Here is a 21,690-nt window from a genome sequence, read left to right on the forward strand (position 1 = left end):
GAAGTATACATACACAAGAAAGGTCTGCTATTGAACTACATTGAAAAAGTAGACAAGAATTGATAGTACGTTTCCTTCTGAACTACCTCTTCTCAATGAATTAGAAAGTGGCCTCCTTACAACTACACCAAAATTAAAACTTACTTGGGTCATTAGAAGCCACAATCATATTCACTTCTTAAAGGAAGACAAACTATTTATTCTTCTAAAAGCCAAATATCTACATTTCTCAAGGCCAGTCTTCACCAGTCTGAGTTCTGATATGGGACTGAACTGGCTGGCATGCAAGCGTGTCACCCTGTTTAGCTTCCATTACAGTCTTTTTACCATCTCAAGGGCTATTAAATGACTGAAAACAGATGTCTGAGTTCCATTAGGGGCCTGCTTATGCCTGGGAAAGCTGAGAAGCTTTAGCATCACAACACTCTTGACATTCCCCTTTCTACAACTACCCCATGAACTGTACTGAGCTCACCATAGGAGACCCTTGTAATTCCTTCCCAGGGGCAGAGGGTTAAACAAGGCTCAGGTTTTAATGGCTTTGAATCCCATTTCCCCTTTACACCATTTAAAGAAGGATGTAAGAGACTTGCCAAGATGTTTTTAAAAGAGGAGCTGGGGCACAGAACAGAGTCTTTGAACATGCTAGGGTCTGGGGGTACGAATCTGTCAGCACAATACCCCAGTGCTCACCTTACTTCTTAAGGAGAGTTTTAGGGCAAGCCTGTGTATTATCTGCTCCACTGGCTTCAGTTCAGAGCACTTCCTATTTTTTTTCTACCTAGAGAAAATTAGGGAAAACTATCACAGTTCAAGACATTCAAGAAATACGGATTCTGGGTCCAGCTGTGTGAACTTTGGCAAACTTAACTTCTCTGGGCTCCCTGCTTACTCATCTGTCAGTCAGTTATGTTTACCTAATTACACTATACATATTTCAGAGCACTGCAGTTTTACAAAGCACTTTCACATACTTCAATGCATTTGATTCTTATAATAACCCCAAGAAGTGACAAGGGGGTGATTATTCTCATTTTATAAAACTGGAAATTGAGGCTCAGACAGTATTCCTAAGGCCAGATGACACACTCCGGATAGCAGCCAGAAAGTAGCAGAAGTGGAACTGAACCCTTGATTTCTGATTCCAATAAAATGTTTTTATCACATCATGTGTGAGCCTTCTCGTTCCAACAGTATTAAAATGCCAGAATTTAGAAAATCTCTGCTCCCATTCCCAACCCATGTCACTGTTTGGAACCTGACCTCACTTAGACTTCGGGGAACAAGAAGCACATGAGCAACTGCTCTCTTTCTCTCTCACATAAAAACTGTTTTCAATTTAATTCTTTTGCTCCTTTAAATACGTAAAAGCTGAATGCTAACCAATAAAGACAATTAGTACTATGGTGAAGAATCTAACAGATCTTGCTTTTGGTGGAAATACTCATGCATGAAGGAGTCCAGAATATATATTCTACAGTTAAATTAGAAGTACCTGAAAATTGTTACTTTACTGGAAAAAGATGAAGAAACCATAACATTGAAGATCGACAATGGTAATGTTGGACTTGAGAGGCTAAGGTCCCCTAGTTGGGTCCTTAACCTTGAAGTTTGTGTGACCTAAGGGCCCCCCCTCTCTCCTGCCATTCTATCCTCATCCAACCATCAAGTAGGGAGACCTGTGTCATGGGTGAGCGAGGGTGACTGGATACAAAGAAGAATGAAATCTCTGAATGTGTGTATGTTCTTTTTACTGGCAGTAAAATTCCTGAGCTGTCAGCAAATTGTGGGGAGGGGCACCTGATGGCCCTGTTTGACGTGGAGATGAAACGGCTGGGAGCCACGTTACTGTGTACCACTGCTCCGTGGTTCTCAATTTCTCAATGTGGAGTAAAGTTCAAAGTAAATAAAAGTCAGCCTCCCTCCCATCACCCCCACTTTGTTATTAAATGCCATAGCATTGGGCACTGACCTGCTTTGCCCACTTCCCCTTTCCTCAGTGATCCTTCAGCCTGGCACCCAGCTCTGAGATGAGGCCTGCTTAGCACCAGTGAAGTTCCCCACGTTCAAACCAACAACATTCTGTGTGGAGATGAGGGAATCAAAATTAAAATCCAACCCATCAGCATCCATGAGTTCGCTACGGATAATGGACTCCATGTCACATTCCAAGCTCCCATTGAACATGTCCAGGTCCAAGTCGCTGGGGAACTTCTCATGGCCCATGACGGGAAGGTTTGCACTAGATGAGTACAAGGAGGAGCCTGAGAGAGAGTCCGAGAGGGTTTGCATAGACTGGCTGACAGGAGACTGTTGCTGGTGTTTAACTGACCCAAGGCTGCTGGAGTCGCTCAAGCCCATGTTGCTGACAGAATTCGACAAGGCACGGCTGCCACCGAGAGCGCCCTGGGTTTGGTGCTGGTGGTGGAGCAAGTTCTGATTGACCAAACTCCCCTGGTTAGGCTGGGCGGCAAAGGACATCATTGGGTCATTTCGAAGCATCACGTTCCGGCGGGAGTTCTGGGCGGACACAGCGGTGCTGGCCTGAGACATCAAGGGGTCCGACTGGGTCATCATGACATCGCTGTGGCTGAGTGAGTCTGAAGTGAGCAGGTCCTGGAGTGTCTGGTTGCCATAGTGTGACATGGAAGAGAAGGTAGCTGGCTTGTTCTCTTGGATAGTCTGCATGGGAGACTGGCGCAGGGAATTCAGAGACGAGGGTCCAAACACTGTGCTATTAAAGGAGCCAGTTGGAGAACCCAGGCTAGAGCCCTTGGTAGTATATGGGAAGCTAGAGCTCCGCTGCATGAGCCCTCCAGTGGGCGATGGCTGGGACGATGGGAGGGTGATGTTATCCAGCAGGTCATCCATGAGGTTGTCAGACAGCCCATCATTCAGATTCATGGTGCCCGCCATGTCGGTCAGCCGTGGTAGCTCCACGGTGCATGGCTTACTTACAGAGGGTGAGAGGCTAGCAGAGCTGCTGTAGAGCATGGGGGAGAGCGGTGCATCATCATCCTGGACATCATCCAACTCTGTGCTTGCCAAGATGGGTGACAGGCGGCCGCTGACAGTGCTGGCATTGGAATTGGTGCGTGAGCGGAAGTCCGTCCACGCATCCAGCTCATCACTGCTGCGTGACGTGGGGCTGCCAGGCCACTTGGTGAGCTGGGAGGGACTGTCATCTGCTGACTCAGGGGCTGTTTGCAGGGCTGCCTTCTTCTTGGCTGCACGGCCACGGCTCTTGGTATACTTGTTGCTGTTGTCCATAGACACAGCCCGCCGCCGGGGTGCCTTCCCGCTCTTTCCCCCATCAGGGTTGATGATCCACCAAGAGCTCTTGCCGGTCCCCTCATTCTGGACCCGCATGAACCGGCTGTGCAGTGAGAGGTTGTGCCGGATAGAGTTCTGCAGAGAGAAAGGAAAATGCAGAATATGAGACAAAATGGTCCAAAACTTAGGCACCCAGAAGAGGTAGTTAATCAGACTCATTTTGGGGCTGGGGGACTCCTTAATTTTGGAGGTTTAAAAAAAAAAAAGACAAACATTTGTATGATATGCCCCCCACCCAGGTTGGAATTCAATGGCAACATTATAAATGGCCAAGTTTGGTATTTAGGAGGTGGGAGATGGTTTCATATCCAGGAGATGCCAGACATGTGTAAGCTCAATGATGTTGTTTTCCCCAAACTCCTAAATTTTGTTGTCCTTTCTATAATTCTATTTTCTATACTGAAGTTCACACTTATAAGTTATTACCACAGCACTCTCTCCCTGCACTTTGCAACAAACCTCCCTGGCTCTCTAAGGGTAACTAATCACTTGGGGGGCCATTTTGTTCTCTTATGGTTCCCTCCTCCACTAGTTTAAGGCAGCATCTACCTTTTCTTAACCACGTCTATAAACTCAGAACTGGTGTGAACTGTTACCGATCGCTTCTATGACTCCACCTCTTCCTGCCATAATTTCACACCTGTCCAACAGGCATGAGAAAAAAATGGTAGAGTAGGATTCGCTGAGTTGACAGAAATATTTAGACAAGTCTTCCATTCAGAACAATTCCAAATAATTTATATAGATACCCCACTCAAGGCAATGATCTGAGCACTGTAACTTCCTTCCAAAGAGTACAGTATGGAAAGGAGGGGAAAAAGTAACTTTACAGTGAAGACACAAACACTATCTCAGGTGATCAAGGTCAACATCAGTAGGGCTAAGTCATGTTGATAATATGTAATGCATTCTTGATGTAATGAAAATGGCACCCTCTTTTGTAGTCTTCCTTCTAAAACCCATCACACCAGTCTAATTATGAGAAAAACATCAGACAAATTCCAATTAAGGGACATTTAAAAAAATGCCTGCCTGTTCAGTATTCCTCCAAACTGTCAGACCCATGAGGAACCTAAGGAAGAATGATGATTAAATGTAATGTGTATCCTGGATGGGATCCTGGAACAGAAAAAGGACATTAGGTAAAAATGAAGGAAATGTGAATAAAATATGGACTTCAGTTAATACTAATGTATCAATATTGGTTCATTAGTTGTGACAAATGAACCAAACTAACCTTAGATTAAGGTAAGATGTTAACAATAGGGGAAAATTGATGTTGGGTACATGAGAACTCTCTGTACTAGTTTTACAACTTTTCTGTAAATCTAAAACTATTCTATATTAAAGGGTTAAAAAAAAAAAGAAATAGGGCAAAATATCTTCAAAAATCCTAACAACTGCAGCCATCTTGCAAGAACTGCCTCCTGGCTTGGTAGATAAGGCTGGTTGGCTGGGATGACCCAGATCCAGTCCTATCTCTGCCACTGATCAACCATGTGACCTTGAGCAAATCATTTAATCTGTAGGCAACAACTTTACTTCTCTATCTTCATTATAGCCATAATAACATCCAAACCATCCCTCCCTGACAGGGATGATGTAAGAATGATATATGATAATATACTTCAGAAACCGGTCATGCTACCAAGTCAGGGTGTTTTCATTGCTATTATAAAACACACAGTACACATGGTGGAGAGAGCTCATCACCTGATGTGGCCTCATTCTAATCCATAAAATGCCTCATGTGCAGTAAAAGAGAGGAGCTGATGGTATTCTCCACATCTGCAACAGCACCTACAGGCCAGATGAGCTTTTATTTGCAAGTTGAAGACAAGAGGTATTTCCTGATGTTAGATATTAAATACAATCCTAAAAGTTACCATAGTTTTTAAAAAACTGGCAATCACTAACTGTATTTATGTAGAAGATGCAAATACATGTGTTCCCCCAGAATGTTTTTAAAACAGAGAAAATCAGCAGGATTTTACCATAAGCAAATAATCCAAAATACTCCATGTTTCCCATGTTTATGTTCCCACGCAAGGAGGGCCTACAGCTCAGGTTGGGCAATGAACATGTGCAACCATGGGTCATATGTTGGCATTTCTCTGATGGCCATAAAGACACATTTGAGAGGAAAAAACAGGGAACATGCTGAGTATCTGATGAGACAAATGTTGCCCCGGAGACTATATACTCTGATTCCCTTTTACTCTTATGGTTTTTGAAAGAATAATGGCATCTCTACTAATGGTTCAGAAATCACATTTCTTTAAAAAGCAAAATACTTTATAAATCAGATATGAAGCATGCTCTTGAAATTCACTCTGCAGGGCTCAAAAAGCAGGTAAGTGCAAGGTGGTTCTACTATCTGAGTACTCAGATGAGTAGATCTATTAAATAAAAAACTTAAACTCAAACTTCTTGGTGAAAAAACAGGAAGGTTCTGAAGCTCTGTGGGAGCAATGTGCAACCCTGGCCAGCCCACTTAGCTCTAGATTTTGGAAAGAGTTCATATCAACATCTAGGATTAACAATGACCAATTTTATGTACTGGGTTACCTCCCCGCCCCTTAGAAAGCACTTAGGAGGGGCGCCTGGGTGGCTTAGTTGGTTAAGCATCTGCCTTTGGCTCAGGTCATGATCTCAGGGTCCTGGAATTGAGCCCCCATTTTGGGTTCCCTGCTCAGCAGAGTCTGCTTCTCCCTCTCCCTCCGCCCCTGCCCCTGCTCGTGCATGTGCACGCACATGTGTGCTCTCTCAAATAAATAAAATTTAAAAAAATAAAAATTAAAAGCACTTAGGGAACAATACATATTTTTTAAAAGATATTTATTTTAGAGAGAGAGAGAGAGAGAAAAAACATGAGCAGGGGAGGGGGAGAGGGAGAGAGAGAATCTCAAGCAAACTCCCCAATGAGCGCTGAGCCCGATGAAGGGCTCAATCCCAGGACCCTGAAATCATGACCTGAGCCAAAATCAACAGTTGGACGCTGTGCCATCCAGGTGCTCAACGATATATACATTTTTTAAATGTATTTTTACATTTAAACTCTAAACCTGAACCAAACAGGAGGAAAAAAAAAAAGCAACACTGTAAAAAAACTCCAAAATGCCCTATGTGAACTTTCTAATAGTCATCTATTACTACAACTCTAAACCTCAATGTATGTGTATAATTTAGTAAAATTTACAAGCCACAATTGGTTAAAAATCTGGAGACAGAAATTAAGCTTCTGGAAGGGCATGCAGTAAAGGGGCCGGCATACCCATATCTAGGACCAGAACTGCAGGGTGTCAGGGCCCAGGTCCCTGATCTCAAGGGTTAAGAAATGAGAGCCTGCCTATTAGAGCACTGCCAGTTACTGGGCCATAACTTTTAGATTCATGGTCTCTAATCCTCATCATAAACCTGCAAAGTGGTATCAGTGCCCTCATCATATATATGAAGGCTCAGGCTGAGAGATATTAAATAACAAGGTCACACGGCTAGTGTCTATACAACCCAGAGTGAAATTTGTTTTCCAAACTCCAATCCAATGCTTTTACTATAATTTTTCACAGCTTTGTCACCAAAGTATTTAGAAGTCATTGTTTGAGCTATTTGTGCCAACTTAAAGAAACATTTAAGAAAGAAGGATATAAAAGGCACAACCTCATTCTGCTCAGAGAAAAAGCTTCCTTCCAGGGGCGCTTGGGTGGCTCAGTCAGTTAAGGGATAAGACTCTTGATCTTGGCTCAGGTCATGATCTCAGGCTTGTGAGATGGAACCCCGTGTCGGGGCTCTGCACTAGGCATGCAGGCTGCTTAGGATTCTCTCTCCCTCTCCCTCTGCTCCCCAGGCCCCTGCTCTCTTTCTCTCTTAAAAAAAAAAAAAAAAAAAATTCCTTTCCAAAAAGGAAGGAAAAAAGCACATTACTATAATTTTGTTTATGAAACAGGGATAATAATTTGATGGGTCTTTTCCTAAATTAAATTTTTTTAAGGAAGGTCTTTCAGAAGAACCGATCTGAAAGTGAAGGCTTACACAGCCCATGTTTGTACTTGTTTACTAAGTGGCCATAATAGCATTCACTCTAGGGAGAGCGCAGTGGTCACCATACAAACCAACGTTAACTGCCCTTAGATTCTGAAATAAAACCTGACTTCATAAATTGGTGATTAGCTTCAGTTTCCAATCTTTGCTCAACTCCGGTTTTAGAGGTTATTAGTGGCAGAATGCATGCCCTAAGGCATATTACTACACAACATGCTGACAGGTTTTTCCAGTTACATCACTAAGACAACACAGAAGCTGCCACCAGCATTGTGACAGTCCCCTATCTCAGCAGCCTTTATCCATACTGGCTGGTCAGCTTTCCATTTACAAAATCCATAATCTGAAGATGGGCCACTGACAGAAGGCCAATGAATAGGGCCCCTCTGTCCATTTCCAGTTCAAACGTCCCCTCACCCTAACAAGGTCAGATGCCAGGAATGTATTCTGGTTTTCCTCACAGGTCATGATTCTAATCACTAGTTCTTCTACCTAAATTTTGGAAGCAGGAAAAGGTAAATAAATGAATGCCAAATAAAATGTCAGAACTGCAATGTTTCCCCACACCTTCCCTGATAACAAAAGTTAATGGTGATATGATTTCTATAAGGTTTCAAATAACCACTCCCTCATGGAGTCCCAGGAATGAGAAGTGGGATTTAAAAAAACAGACAAGTCAACTGTAAAATCTTCTTAATGATCTATCATTTAAATTCTCTAAAGACCTCTGCATTAGGGTCTGTAAATTAGTTTCCAACGTACTATGTGTATTTTAAACTATAAAACCACCACTAAAAATACTCTATGGTTTTCGACTAATTCATATATCATACCAGTCTATATTTCTAAGATTTTACATTAGTTTGGGGACTGGGAGCTGAAGTAAAAGCAGGAATGGTTTGACAGGACTAGAGTGATTTTTCTAACAGACATTTTGAAATATCTTGTGAGGTAAGCCATTATTAATTGGCTGAAGTACTAGGGATACATTTTCATTAATGCTGAAGTGATAAGGAAATATTAACAACCAGGACCTGAGCACAGTCCATTCTGCCATCACATTTACTTACTAAAGGAGCCAAGAAGCTACTACAATCTCAACCCAAAATCATGTGAAGAGTTCTGGTTATTTAAGTCCACTCCTAAGAAATCCTAATACTGATGAATTATAGGAAAGCAAACATCTTCTAGGAAGCAACTTTAAGTGTCAGGGACAAATATGCCAGTTTTTCTCCAACCTGGCCCAAAGATTTAGAAAATCCTTAAAGCACCTCTAACAGAACAGGTCTGAAGAGAGAGCAGAAATAAGAACCCACTCTCCATCTCATTTTATGTCAATGCTCTTTTACAAAATGATTTACACCAAAACAAGCCCTGTACCGGACAGAAATGCTTCAGATGTAGTTAAATAGTAATAGAACTGGCAAACCTGTGTTCTATGTGATTGCAGCTGCATTTAGTGGCCTAATCCTTCAAGGAGGTACATGCAGGAGGTATGTGCAGGAGGGAGCACGAGGGACTCACATTTCACAGTCACGATGACTGGGGGGCCACAGCCTAGAGATTTCTTTACCTGGCCCTCCTCGAAGAAATTAGCATAAAGATGACTGTACTTATCAGAATCTGTTAATTACTTTTCTTGCTATCCTGCAAGACAATCTTCTACTGTAAGATACATTTATTGCTAATATTAAAGTGCACACGGTCACTACATACGTGCCAACTGGTTATGAAGACAGAAGGACCCAAAACAGATGAGATGAAGTGTCAGAGAGAAGCTGCCTGAAATGAACAAGTATTCTCCACTGATAATTTACAAAGTGGATAATTCACACATGCAATTTAAGGTGGCCAGTGGTTTGGGGGGGGGCGGCGGGAAGCGTGATGCTGAAGGAAGACGACAAGCTTTGATGTCAGTCAGGTCCAGGCTGGAATCCCGGCTCTGAAATTTGTCCAGTGACCTTGGGCAACTGAGTTAACCTCGCATGCCCCTTTCATAAAATGAGGGTAAAATTACCCTCCCTGCCTAACTCTAGGATCCTCGGGAAGGTTAAATGAAATTACGCATGCAAAGTACCCACTGGAATGCCAAGCACAAAGAAGCTCTCTACTGTCAGATCCCACATACGGAAGCAGTGACATCACAAACGTTCACTTACTGTTTTCCGAGCATCGTATAATTTAAGCCAAAAGGTGAGAGGGTGGCTACTTCCAGGAAAAGATTTCAGACTCTTAAAAGTATTTCAAAGGTGCCGTGTCAGTCGGGAGTGACTGGTAATTTCCTAACTGTTGCTACCCTATGTCCACTCCAGCCCCTTCCAACCCATGTTTACCTTGTGGGGACTGTCCACTAACCCAGACACCAGCTGCATGTGCTTCCCCTGGAGCACAGAGAGGGTTTTGTCTGGAAGCAACATGTGGTATCAATTTATCTTTCTCAGCAAGGGCAACAAGGAATCCACTGACTTTAAAAATAAAAAGGGAGTTGTATAATTTAACTCTTAAAGGCCCCTGCCCACCCTCCTTTTTATGAAGACAACCCATCCCTCTCCCTCTTTTTTTGTGCAGTCTCCAAAGCAGCAAAGGGAGGGTCATGGCTGTTAACTCCTAAACCAGATCCACTGCCTCCCACCAGGCAGATTGTAGGCATCTACCTGGTCCTTCTAAGGGATTTCAGTGGGGACAATCTGCAAAGGATTGCGTTTAGACACAGTACTCATCTACCTTGCACATAGGACCAGCATTTCAAGTAGATCTCACTGCTCTGACTTGTGGGCAATGACAATTCAGAATGAGGCTGCCAAATGCCTGAATTATAATATATGCCTCTCCTGAGCAGGCAATAATAAAGGTCACGTGAAAAGCCCAATGGAAACCACAAATCACGAGGAGACCCAGGGGGCTGGTGTGCCACTGTAGAGTAACACGAAGACAGAGCTTCAGGACCTTCCCAGGGCCTGGGAAGCTGCCTCTGATTTATAATGACAAGCTCTTTCAAAGGCAGTTCTCTGGACAAGGCCCTGACTTCTCTTAAGTATGAATTCCTCCCCCTGGCTGCCCATTAGAATGACCTGGGGGAGGCTTTATGTACTCCTGCCCCACTCCTACTAGAGACCCTGATTCAATCGGTGTGGGTAAGGGCTGGGTAGAGGTACATTTTTAAAGCTCCCCAGATTATTCTAATGTGCAATTAGAGCTGAGAATCACTGGAATTTCCCCCTTACCTTTCCACTGACTGAGATTCTAAGTCCAACCTAATAATCCCTAGTCTTCCCGGATCTGGTAGCACAGCACAGTCGATGTTGTCTAAATCCAAGTTCCCCCCATTTAGAAAATAAGGGCGAGATCCAGGGCTACAGATTCAAGCTGGGATTATACATGCAGAGTAAAACAGAGCAAGTGTTCAGGCCACGGGGATCCGGATATATTCTTTCTTAAAAAAAAAAAAACAAAGGCAAGGGAGAGGGTGAAGAGTCCTGGACCTTGCGACAGTCGTCTCATTCTGTCCCATGCCACTTCTCCACCCGGCACAGATAGGCATGGACAGAAAAGAGGTCATGTGGACATGTGCAAAACAAAGAATTGATATAGGCTGAAGAAAGGATGAGCTAGGACAGTAACTGATCCCTACAATTTTCAGGAGCCTCCCTGAAGTAGCATGCAATCTCGTACAATCCCTTTCACAGCAAATTTCACAGCAATTCCTTTGCCCTTCAAGCAAAATGCCAAAAAGACAGATTGGGTAAAAATTATTTCTGACAAAGCCATACCCCAATCGTGAGGTACTTATTAGCTCCCACTGTTAAGAATACAGCAAAGTATTACTTAATGAACTTCCCTGAGGACATATTCAGCCTCAAAAATAACAATCACATACTCTGTTTCTCATTCCTTCTTATTCCTCAACTGTGCAAAACACAACAGCATTACACTCAGTGCAAAGATCCTTGGGTGGACGCTGCTAGAAGCCAAGCAGTGCCGCCATCTTAGGGAGAAGTGTGAGGCTGGTCTTCCCTATTAGATACTGGGAGAGTCGAGATTTTAGCTGGCTTATCTTGTTCCACTAGATTTTGTCTCCTCTGGGGCTAACTTGTCGTTCAAAAGCAACAAGTTGCTTTTGTATGATAGCATAAAACAGACTAGAAATCAGAAACAGTTATTATTTCTGACAATATGGAATACCAGCTGTAATAGCCAAGCAAGCCTTTCAGACTGGGAAGAAAACTTAAATAAACATTCACATAAAGGATTGCACAATCAACCCTGATGTGTAAGACAAGTTCCAGGCTAGCTCTACTCTTACTCTTGTCTAAAACACTAAGTTTAAACCATTAAGGGACTTATTTTAAAAAGACGATGTTCTAAAATAAATATTGTCAGGAACTTCGCTGAAGGATTAAATTTCCAGCTAGAAACAAGATTTCCACTAAATTTGCTAACAATAATTCTCTACCCACAGAGATCTCTTTGAAAACTAACATTTGTTTCAAGTTTTCATGCAGTAAGTGACAGGTTCTGGTATCTCATTAGAAGGAATAAAATAGGGGCGCCAGGGTGGCTCAGTCGGTTAAGCGTCTGCCTTCAGCTCAGGTCATGATCCCCAGGGTTCTGGGATCAAAAGCCCCACGTTGGGCTCCCTGCTCAGCGGGGAATCTGCTTCTCCTTCTCCCTCTGTGTGCTCCCGCTCTCTCTTTCTCTCTCAAATAAATAAATCTTAAAAAAAAATAAGGAATAAAATAACAATCATCTGATAATCAGCATAATGAACCCATTCTCTATCCAAGCAAAATGAGACACATGAGGCTTTCTTAGAAGAGGAAGGGCTGGGAAGGCAATCTGTCCTGCCCCCCAGTGAAAAAGAAACCCTAGATAGGAAGAAAGTTCTCTTGAAGAGCATGAAAAAGACAGCTACCACTCCACTGCAGTTTTGCTGGGTTTTCTATGTGGGTTTTATTTTCATATTCATTTTTTTTTCATTTAGTAATCTTTTTTTCAAGTTCTTCCACAGCTGTTTCTGTTCTTGGAGGGCAAGAGGGAACATTCCATTCCTTACAGCCAAACCTGCACTTCCGGCACAAAGAGAACCCTGGCAGCCTTGCAACCTCTTGCCCACACCCACTCCCTGCAGCACCCTGCCCCTCCCCACAAACCCTCCTACTTCCAACCCCCTGTCCGTCCTCTCCAGACTGAGGGAGAAGCAGCTCAAGGCATGCAGTCAAAAGAATGACAGTCCCCAGAAAGCCAGTCAAAGTTACAGCGTTTGGCAGCCCCTGCTCTCTTCCTCCAAACTTCTTCTCCAATGTTACTGAATCCACTTCCCTTTCCCACAAGGGGCTCCGCAAGCACATGCTACATAAATTCCCTGGTAAGACCATGCATGACCAGCCACATGGAATGGATGCTTCAAAGGGTTAAAAGCCATGAAGTTGCAGAACAGACTCTGCCAAGTAGAACAAAGGAGAACAGAAATAGTTTTACTATTAACATAATTTTCACTTAGATTTAAAAAAATAAGGCCGTAAATTTTTCCAGTTTGAAAATTTATTGTGGGTGGAAATAGAATAAAAGGGCACTGGAAATACACGACCATAATTCAGGAATACATCAGAGAGTTTAATCACTTTCTTGCCATTATATAAGTGATCCGAGCAGAAGTTTAGTAAAATATAAACTGGGGGAAATGGAGAGGGCTGTGAAACCCATCAAGTAACAAGCAGTCTTAACTTCATAGTGAAAGAAACAAAGGACCAAAGAGATACAGGGGAGTGCCTGAACTCAATCAGCTAGTAAGTGGACTCCAAGCTGAGACAAACTCCAATCTCCCAGACTTAATGTATAACAGAAATACCAAAACAACATCAACCCTGATGTCTGGATTACGATACCAATGGAAGGGATGAAGTGCTGGGAGCACAAAGCATGGGGAATATCTTCCACCCACCCACCCATCCAACTTCGGTCTGCCTTATTTTACAATCTGAGGAATGGAAGTCTGTCTCCTCCAACACATATCAAACTCTTTACAACCAGTTACCAGTTTTAGCATCTAGCATGGGGCCTGGTACATAGTAGGTGCTCAAAAAACATTTGTTTAATCAATGAATTGGTGGAAAGGGGGCAGCAACCACGAAACAAACCCGAATTATACTTTGAAATGTTATCAAACATAAGCTCAGTGAACAATCCTCACATGAGTGAAGATGGAAGCAAGCATCCATCGTAAAATGTGAAGTAGCAAGTCTCTCCCTTGAGTGTTAACTTCAATTATACAATCCAATTTCCAAAAACAAGACGACAGTCTAATTAGTAGACATAAGGTTCTCTATAATAAGAGATGCTAAGAAGGGCAAAATGACAGTGTGTTAGTGAGCTACTTGGTGGAGCAAGGGCTTGGCGCAAAGGTCTCACGTCCACCTAGGGAGAAGAGCTGACTCCTTACGTATCTTGGGATGCTATGGGGCCTCATTACTTGGTAATGAAGTTGGCCCAGAGCCCTCAGAGGCATACTCAAAATTACAGATAACACACTCTGGTACTAACTCTCCTCCAGGCACATCCAAAGAAAAACAAGAACAAGGAAAATCCAACATAAGAGTCTATTTCACCTGCAATCTGAAAGAACTTAATGTATTTGATATCTACCAGGGCCAAGGCTCTGTGCTTGACAAATCTAATCTCGTTTTATTTTCACCACAAACGTGTCAGGAGGAAATGGAGGTACAGAAAAGTTAAGTAACTTGTCTGGTAGGTGGTGGTGCTAAGTAATCAAGCCCGAGGCTAACTCCAAAGTGAAGCTCTCACCAGTGTACTACGGGTTTCCCTCTGATGTCACCAAACTGCCTAAGAAGAGAGGCACCACTAACTGGTGACCAAGGAACATGAAGGAACAAGAATAAAAATCTGTATTATTGAATTACATGTTCCCATCTTTAAGTTTCTGCACATGGTCCCTAGGATTATGAAAGCAAGGTAAAGAGTGGAAAAAATGACTAGCCATGAAGCGAGCCTTGTTGAAACTAGATCTTTAGAAATGACACCTTTTTTCTCAGATACACCCCAAAACAGACACTCTTGGCATGTCCTAACCTGACCTGGGATCCCCACTTTTAGGGAACAACCAAGCACAATTACTGCCATAAGCTATTAAGTATCCAGGCCTTCCTCAGTGGCATGTCTGGTGGCTTCTGTGCTCAGAGAGTATTAACCCATAAGCTGAGTCAAGTCGGTATGACCTGGCGTCCTTGGCACTTATTCAGGCCTTCAAACGGCTGGCACCGTGCTATGGGTCCTCAAGCCAGAGACAGCGGGCAAAGCCAGCAAATGTCTGCTCTGTCCTGACCTTGCCATTACGAGGCTTAATCTGAAACAGGGACTCAGCTCTATACTATTTTAAACATGTAATTAGTTTATTACAGAGCCAGAAAAGATTAGCTTGCTTTAAATCTACGTGAATTTTAAAATATGCCTTTTGCCTGCCAACTGACAGCATGATCAGGATGCTTCTGTTTAACCTCAATCAAAAACTGGTAGAACACTGCTTTAAGGTTGTATATGCACGCTATTTTATTATTCTTCTGGCAACAAAACCTGCAGAAACAGAAATTACGGACAATGCATGCAAGCACATTAAAGGGATGGCTGTGGAGGTGCTGAGTGGGCGAGTCAGACAGCTTGAGAGTTTGTCATCTGAAATACAGGAAAACGCTTTTCTGTTCTTAGTTTACAATCCCTTCCTTCACATGAAATTCACTGGCTTTAGCATCACACATACAAACACAACGGTTTCCAGCTCTTCAGATGTTATGGCTCAGAAAAACCATTCTTTTGAGTCTTATTATTTCAAGGGCAACTGATTTCGTTTGGGTACCTCTAAAATATATGCCAGTGTGTGGGCACAGTCACACAGCTAAGCACAGGCCCACACCCCGGAAAAACTGGGAGGGGTAGAGGCACATTTTTCAACTAGGGAAGGAAAAAGTTTGGGCTAGGATTTACAAAAGAGACAAGTGTGTATTCATTTGGCAGCAGGCTATCTTCCAAATGTCAATGTTCATTATTCTAACAGTCATCAAAAAACAAGATGATAATGGTAAAAAGGCAGAAGACAAAAAAAGTAAATGCCACACAACAGAATATCTCTGTTGGCTACTGCAAAGAAAACAACTGATGGATTTCCTCTTTATAGGAATAAAGAGCACAGCAGTCAATTCTGAAAAATGACTCAGGCCTATAGTCACAGGTAGAAGCTTACCCTTTTCTTTCCCTTCCACACCCTAATGAAATTCAGCTAAAAAGGAGCCTCTTGAGGAACTGCTTTCTCTACCCTGTAACCTCACCTGCATGTGCAGCATTTCACTGTACTGGTTTTGCAAGATTTCTTCTTGTTTAAAACCATAGGATGCAAAAGTGGCTGATGACCAATGTAATGATATTGCTAAATGCCAAGTGAATCAACTCTTCATTCCAGGACGCTTCTGGGTGCCAAGTACACATACAGATGAGCACCACACAGCTCAGAAGTCCACATAAAATGACCAAGTCAAGAGAGAACACTTTCATCAACTAAGGAACCAGGCATTCATTCCACTGTTCTGGGGGAAAAAACATTTAGATACTCGTGCATTTTAACATAAAATCTAAGATGTTACTAAATGTACAATATTAGCATTACTCTCCAAACCATTATGAATTAAAAAGGCTGAATGTACATGGGGTAAGTCACAGTTTTTCTAAAGGCCATGAAAGAAATGCAGTCCTTTTGTATTAATATGTACCGGGCTCTAATCGACTTCATGTATGGAGGTAAGCTTGAAAGCACTTAAAAAACTGGAAACAGGAGGATCAGTATATAGTACCTATCGCCCAAAGGGCAGAAGGGTAATATTAACTGGCAAGGATAGGCACATAAAAGACTCTCAGTACGGTGGAGAGTTAGGCGGTGAGCCCACGCCTCACCCAGCAGGTATCACAGTGCTCCAGGGCTCAATGGTCCCTAAATACCAGCTGTCTGTGATTCCAAGGCCATTCTTGAGGACACAGGACCCCTGGCCTTATAACTGCCTCCTTGGTTGGGTCTGACTTGGAAGGTTTAGTCCACAGATTTTCTCCTCAACTTCCTGGAGCCCATTACCAGGGCTCCCTGAAGTTTCCAATTCTTTCCCCTTAGTCAAGTTGTTCATTTGCTAATAGGAAATGTGTGTGTCAGCTCATAGCACAACCAGGTACTACTAGATCTTCCCCTAAAGCATAACAAATCATTGTACATACAGGGGCCACTGAGATTTATCCCTTCAAATCAAGACCAGGGAAGAAAAATACACAAGGACAGATGTTGCTGAGCTATTTTCAGGTTCAAAGGTAGCTTCAAATAATACACTTCCAACTCTCTGAGGCATTATGTGGAGTAATATCACCCAGTATTAAGCTTTCTCCAGAAACAAGTTCATCAGGTTCTTTCGAACAGCCGTGACCTCCATAGTCTTCCCAAAGACAGCCAAGTCCTGGTGTTAATTTGTGGACAGAAACAGAAGTCACACAAGCTTCTTATAGGGTTAATAAATCCAAGTTAAGAGACAATTCTCCATGGGTCTCTGGTGTTTCTGCATGTCTTGCAAGCAAAGTATTAATGGCCCTCTGTTCTGGACTATATTTCTAGGATGTTTGCATTTGCAAAGTGAACAATCTTGAAAGATAGTGAATGATAGTGTTTCCCTCCAGAGCAACATACAGATACACTTACTGCCCATTATGAAAGATACAGGATCCCTAAACTCAAGGTTCCCCTCCTGTTAACAGAACCCACCGCATGCACAGGCATGAACCAGGGCCCATCTGTGTCACTCCTGTGGGACTTGGGGACAAAGGGGAAACCGATGCAAAATCTGCTGCTGCTTGTGCGCTTGCTGTGCGGGGCGTGAGTAATCGATTCCTCTGCCTCTGACCTAAGAGTCTCAGGGCTAGTGGGGTCAAACGCCAAAGATGCAACTTGGCAATTCATCTCCACCTAGCCTTCTTCTCCACCCCTACCTAAATTAGAGTCCCCAAGTCCATCCAAGACAAGGGGATGAAGAAGGAAAATGAAGTCACAAGTAGGAGGCAGACATGCATGGCTCCAGCATTTTGAATATTCTGATCCGGCTCTGCTGAGGACCCATAAGGCTTTATGAAAACAAACCATTAATAAAAGAGCAGCTCCCCGGACACAGTCACTTTGCTGTGTTTCATCTGCATCGGGTCACCATCTTTTTCAGCTGTTGCTCGATGCTGCTGTTTGCTTGTGAAGAGCAGAGCTGAGTGGGCAGCAGGTGTAGGTTTCTCTCTCGTGTCACGTGACACGAGAGCAGATCACGCTATGTCCACCCTCCCCATCTCCCTGACAACCGACTGCCCCATCGCACAGCAGTCCTCGTGGTAACATCTGTTGAGTTTCCACAGGGACAAGATCACCATTTTGGAGCCCTGGGCCATTCTCAAAGGGAAGAGCTTCTCCTTAGTCCCCTACACTTGTCCATGGGCTGCTCCAAATTTAACCCTGATGAAAATGCTGTCAGGCCTTTCTCCCTGCAGCAGTGACTTTGTCATTGTAACAGGTCACACTCGTAGAAACCCAGGATTCCCTCCTCTTGCCATTTTAGCTCTCCCCTATCCATTTTCTTCATTCCTCTGAAAGTAGTTAGCAGCTTTAGACCTGTAGAAAGGAAGATGGGACTAGGCAGTGCCCATGAAACCAAAAGCAAACGCATGCATATATATATATACACTTTCTCCAAGTTTCCAGAAGAGAGTTAATTTTCTAGCTTATTAAATATAAACCAGAAGCCTCTACTACAAAATACAAAAACTTTACAAGATTTTATGCTCTACAGTTTTTTAATGAACTTATTTAAGCCAGGCCTGTTCTGGTACATAGGAAATTGATATTTTCTTTTCCCTCCCCTTTCCTCTTGGATAACCTACTTCCACTCTTGGCAAAAGGAGGCATATATTTACTACAGTGTTCACATGCACCTACACATCCAGTGCCTCTGGAATAATACTGAATTGTTGCCACACGGCCAAATAATGTGCTCTTTGAGAAATAATTATCAATTAGAGTGCTATAAAATGGGCCAGCAGTTCTACTCTTGCTCGCACTGTGTGGTATTTTGGCCACCAAACACAACAAGCTTTCTTTGGTTACTCTTTACATCAATCAGAAAATTACATTAATTTGCTGTGACGCTATTTGTGGACAGACGTGGAAAAGAATGCAGACATCCAGGAGTAAATTAGAGCCAACTCACTCTACTTGGGCAATAGGTCCCCCACACAGTCACCGCAGATACTAACATTTTACAGGGACCCCAGCCTGGGCTGGGTTGACAAGGGCTGCGTAAAAAAAGAAACTATTAGCAACAACTTGCAAGTAATCAATTTCTAGTACTTTCAGTCTAGAGTAGCTGCCAAAAGAACTTGGCAAAAGCCATCATTTAAAAAAACACCAATTTAAGCTACAGTGCGGTAGTCTTACTGTAGTAAAACAGGTTTTACTTTATCCATATATGAGGTCTAAAAATAGAAAAAAAATAAAGGTTTAAAATTTAGATACCATTTGGACATTTAAAAAGCCTTCTAGCTTTTCTTCCTGACAGTTCTCTTTTATGCAGTATTATGTTTAGTGATGATTACTAAAATATTTCTTGGAAGGAAAAGGTGCATAAAAATATGAACTCATATGTGTTCATATAAGAAGACAGCTAGAAAGTGTTAAACAGCAAAAGAAAGCACAACTACTTCTCCTTATCAATGCTAAAGATGCCTGATAATGAAAGACTCTCATTTCTTGAAATGAACTCTTTTCTCTTTTGGACTAAACCATGCTGAATAAAGTTACCACCTGCAATACAACCCAGGAAGTCCAGCGTTAAAGAAATAGACTCTCTTTTCCCAGGTTCTTCATCTCCAAAGAAATCTACCCTCAGCATTGAAAGTCAGAGCAAATACACCGTAAATAAAGTTATCAGATTTTAAAAAATTAAGTTGTCTGCCTTAAACTTCAGAAGCAATTAGAAGTTCAAAATGTGGATATTATCTGGTTTATTAGAAATCATACTCATGCCTCCAGTGGACAAATACAGGAGGAGGGGGTGCCTGGGTGGCTCAGTCGGTTAAGCGTCTGCCTTAGGCTCAGGTCATGATTTCAGAGTGCTGGGATCCATCCCTGAGTCAGGCTCCCTGCTCAGCAGGAGTCTGCTTCTCTCTCTCTCCTCACCGCATGTTCTCTCTCTCTCTCTCATAAATAATCTTCAAAAAAAACGCAAAACAAAACAAAAGCTGACTCAGATGAGAAATAGTCCCTTTTGTTCTGCATTTCTTTTTTCCATCTACATTTAGATGAACCTTGAGAATGAAAACCACCTGCAGTGATGGAACAAAATCTCAGAGATGAATCCTCAATCACTTCTTAGAATGGCTCTATCAGCCCTAGACTTCTTTTACATGAAAATAATTCACTACTAAATTTGGGTTTTCTGTTACATATAGCCAAACCTAATTCTGACTGATAAACCCAAAATCTATTTTTAGAAATTAATCTTATTGTTACACCCTTCTGCATGTGTTATCCATATGTGTTCTCTCTCTCTCTCAACTTCTGCATATGTTAACTGATAAAAAATAGTTGATTACAAAATTCCAAATCTTAATAATGGTAATCAGAGGTTTCTAATCACATCAAGTAAATAATGCAATAGACAAACCCAGCAAGTGTCATCAGGTACTTTGAAAGTGCTTTTCAACGAATGATTGTGTATGTGCCGGACACTATCATCCTCCATTGTTACAAGGTTGGCAGGGAAAGTGAGCAGCGATCCTTCTGGCCCGAGAGTAGCTTTGATGTGGAGACCACTGAGGATAGGGACTCAACACGTTCGCAAGTGAAGAGGTTGTATTATCATGAACCTCTTAAAACTTGTTTTGGGTCAACTTGAGTTTCAAGAGAAAGAGCACTTTGGAGGCCTCAAGACATAAAAATGAATAATGGGGAAAATGGTTCAGAGAGACAGATGGTCTTAAAAGGCTATTTCTATCAATCATGGGAATATGATATAAAATATGCCTGGGCCACTGGGCCAGCAACAATTTTCACAAAACTATCAGAAATAACATCAATAGCCAGTGAGCAAAGAATATCTAGAATATACCACAATGTCATAACTTGGACGAAGGCTTACGCTCTTCTGACTCTGGAGCAACAAGATATGAGCAGAAAGTAAGGGAGCCATAGTGGTGACATATCAGTTTCCACTCAAGCCTAGAGCATCAAGTCAAAAAAATAAAAATGCTATCCAATAAGGAAACCAATGGCCTCATATCTGGACAATGTGGGATAGCGTCCAGTAAGAGTATTACAAATAATTCTATATTCCCACTGAACCAAACTATGGTCAGTTATCCTTCCCTAAAACAAATTTTCAAAAATCAGGAAATGAGCAAATGAAGAAATCTGTCAGAAAGTCATTCCAATATTCTGAATAATGAACGCTATACAAGAATAAAAACTCTATTGCATTAAGATACCATTTGACTATCTCAATTTTTCATGTCTGAAGTCTAGATACTAAAAACTGTGTCTATGAAGGCCTAGTAAACAGGGCAGCATTACGAATATTTAACTGTGCTGCCCAATTCTGTCAGTATGAAAGAAAGAACAAGCCAGGGAAACAGTCCTGAATATTCCTAGTTAGGTATGTACTTGCTGGGTTATAGTCACTGTTAGTAAACAGGGCCATCCTCAGGAGAAGAGAAGATGGGCCATTTACTCCAAGGAAAGGTGGTTACTTAGTAACGGATATATTCATTTTACTGATAAATATGACATAGTTGCTCCCTAAGCCTGTGTGAGATGAAAAGGATTTATTTCAGAGTTTAACTGTCCCCTTTGACATCTTTAACCCCTTGTTATGCTATTGAGTCCACTCCTGGCACTTCATAAATACACCTGTAAGGTGTTGGTTCTGAAATGGCCCCTGTGGCAGCAACATCCTTGCCAGAGTATAAGGCCACTGGGCCAGAAGCACCAACTTCATTGGTGTCTCCCATGGAACTCTTCACACAGGACTGGGCACAAACATTCCTTCATTAAACTTGTAACCACACTAATGGAAACGTTAAAAAGGAGAAAAACCCTCCAAGTCACAAATGTTTGATAAACTGATAGCTGTTTTGGAAAGTGATTTTAGTTTGTTAATATTTTGTCGTCAGGTATAAATGTCCTACATCAAGTCCCGAATTCCTTTCATTTAGGGATCTGAGCAGACCACCCAGGATGTTCCATCC

The 21,690-nt window shown here is 42.3% G+C and overlaps 1 protein-coding gene across 3 annotated transcripts in view; it reads right to left on the bottom strand.

Annotated features, from left to right (window-relative positions):
• Nucleotides 1-21,690, bottom strand: part of FOXO3 (forkhead box O3) — a 130,259-nt gene that overhangs the window by 15,635 nt on the left and 92,934 nt on the right. For all 3 annotated transcript variants that reach the window (XM_028104268.2, XM_028104269.2, XM_088023898.1), the window contains one exon: nt 1,973-3,408. In XM_028104268.2, the coding sequence (XP_027960069.1) occupies nt 2,008-3,408 (1,401 nt within the window). In that variant the 3' untranslated portion in view covers nt 1,973-2,007. The remainder of the gene's footprint in view (nt 1-1,972; nt 3,409-21,690) is intronic.

Source organism: Eumetopias jubatus, unplaced genomic scaffold (assembly GCF_037043125.1).
Source record: "Eumetopias jubatus isolate StellerSeaLion01/CBP00866 unplaced genomic scaffold, mEumJub1_p1.0 scaffold_6, whole genome shotgun sequence".
NCBI classification, from domain to species: Eukaryota; Metazoa; Chordata; class Mammalia; order Carnivora; family Otariidae; genus Eumetopias; species Eumetopias jubatus.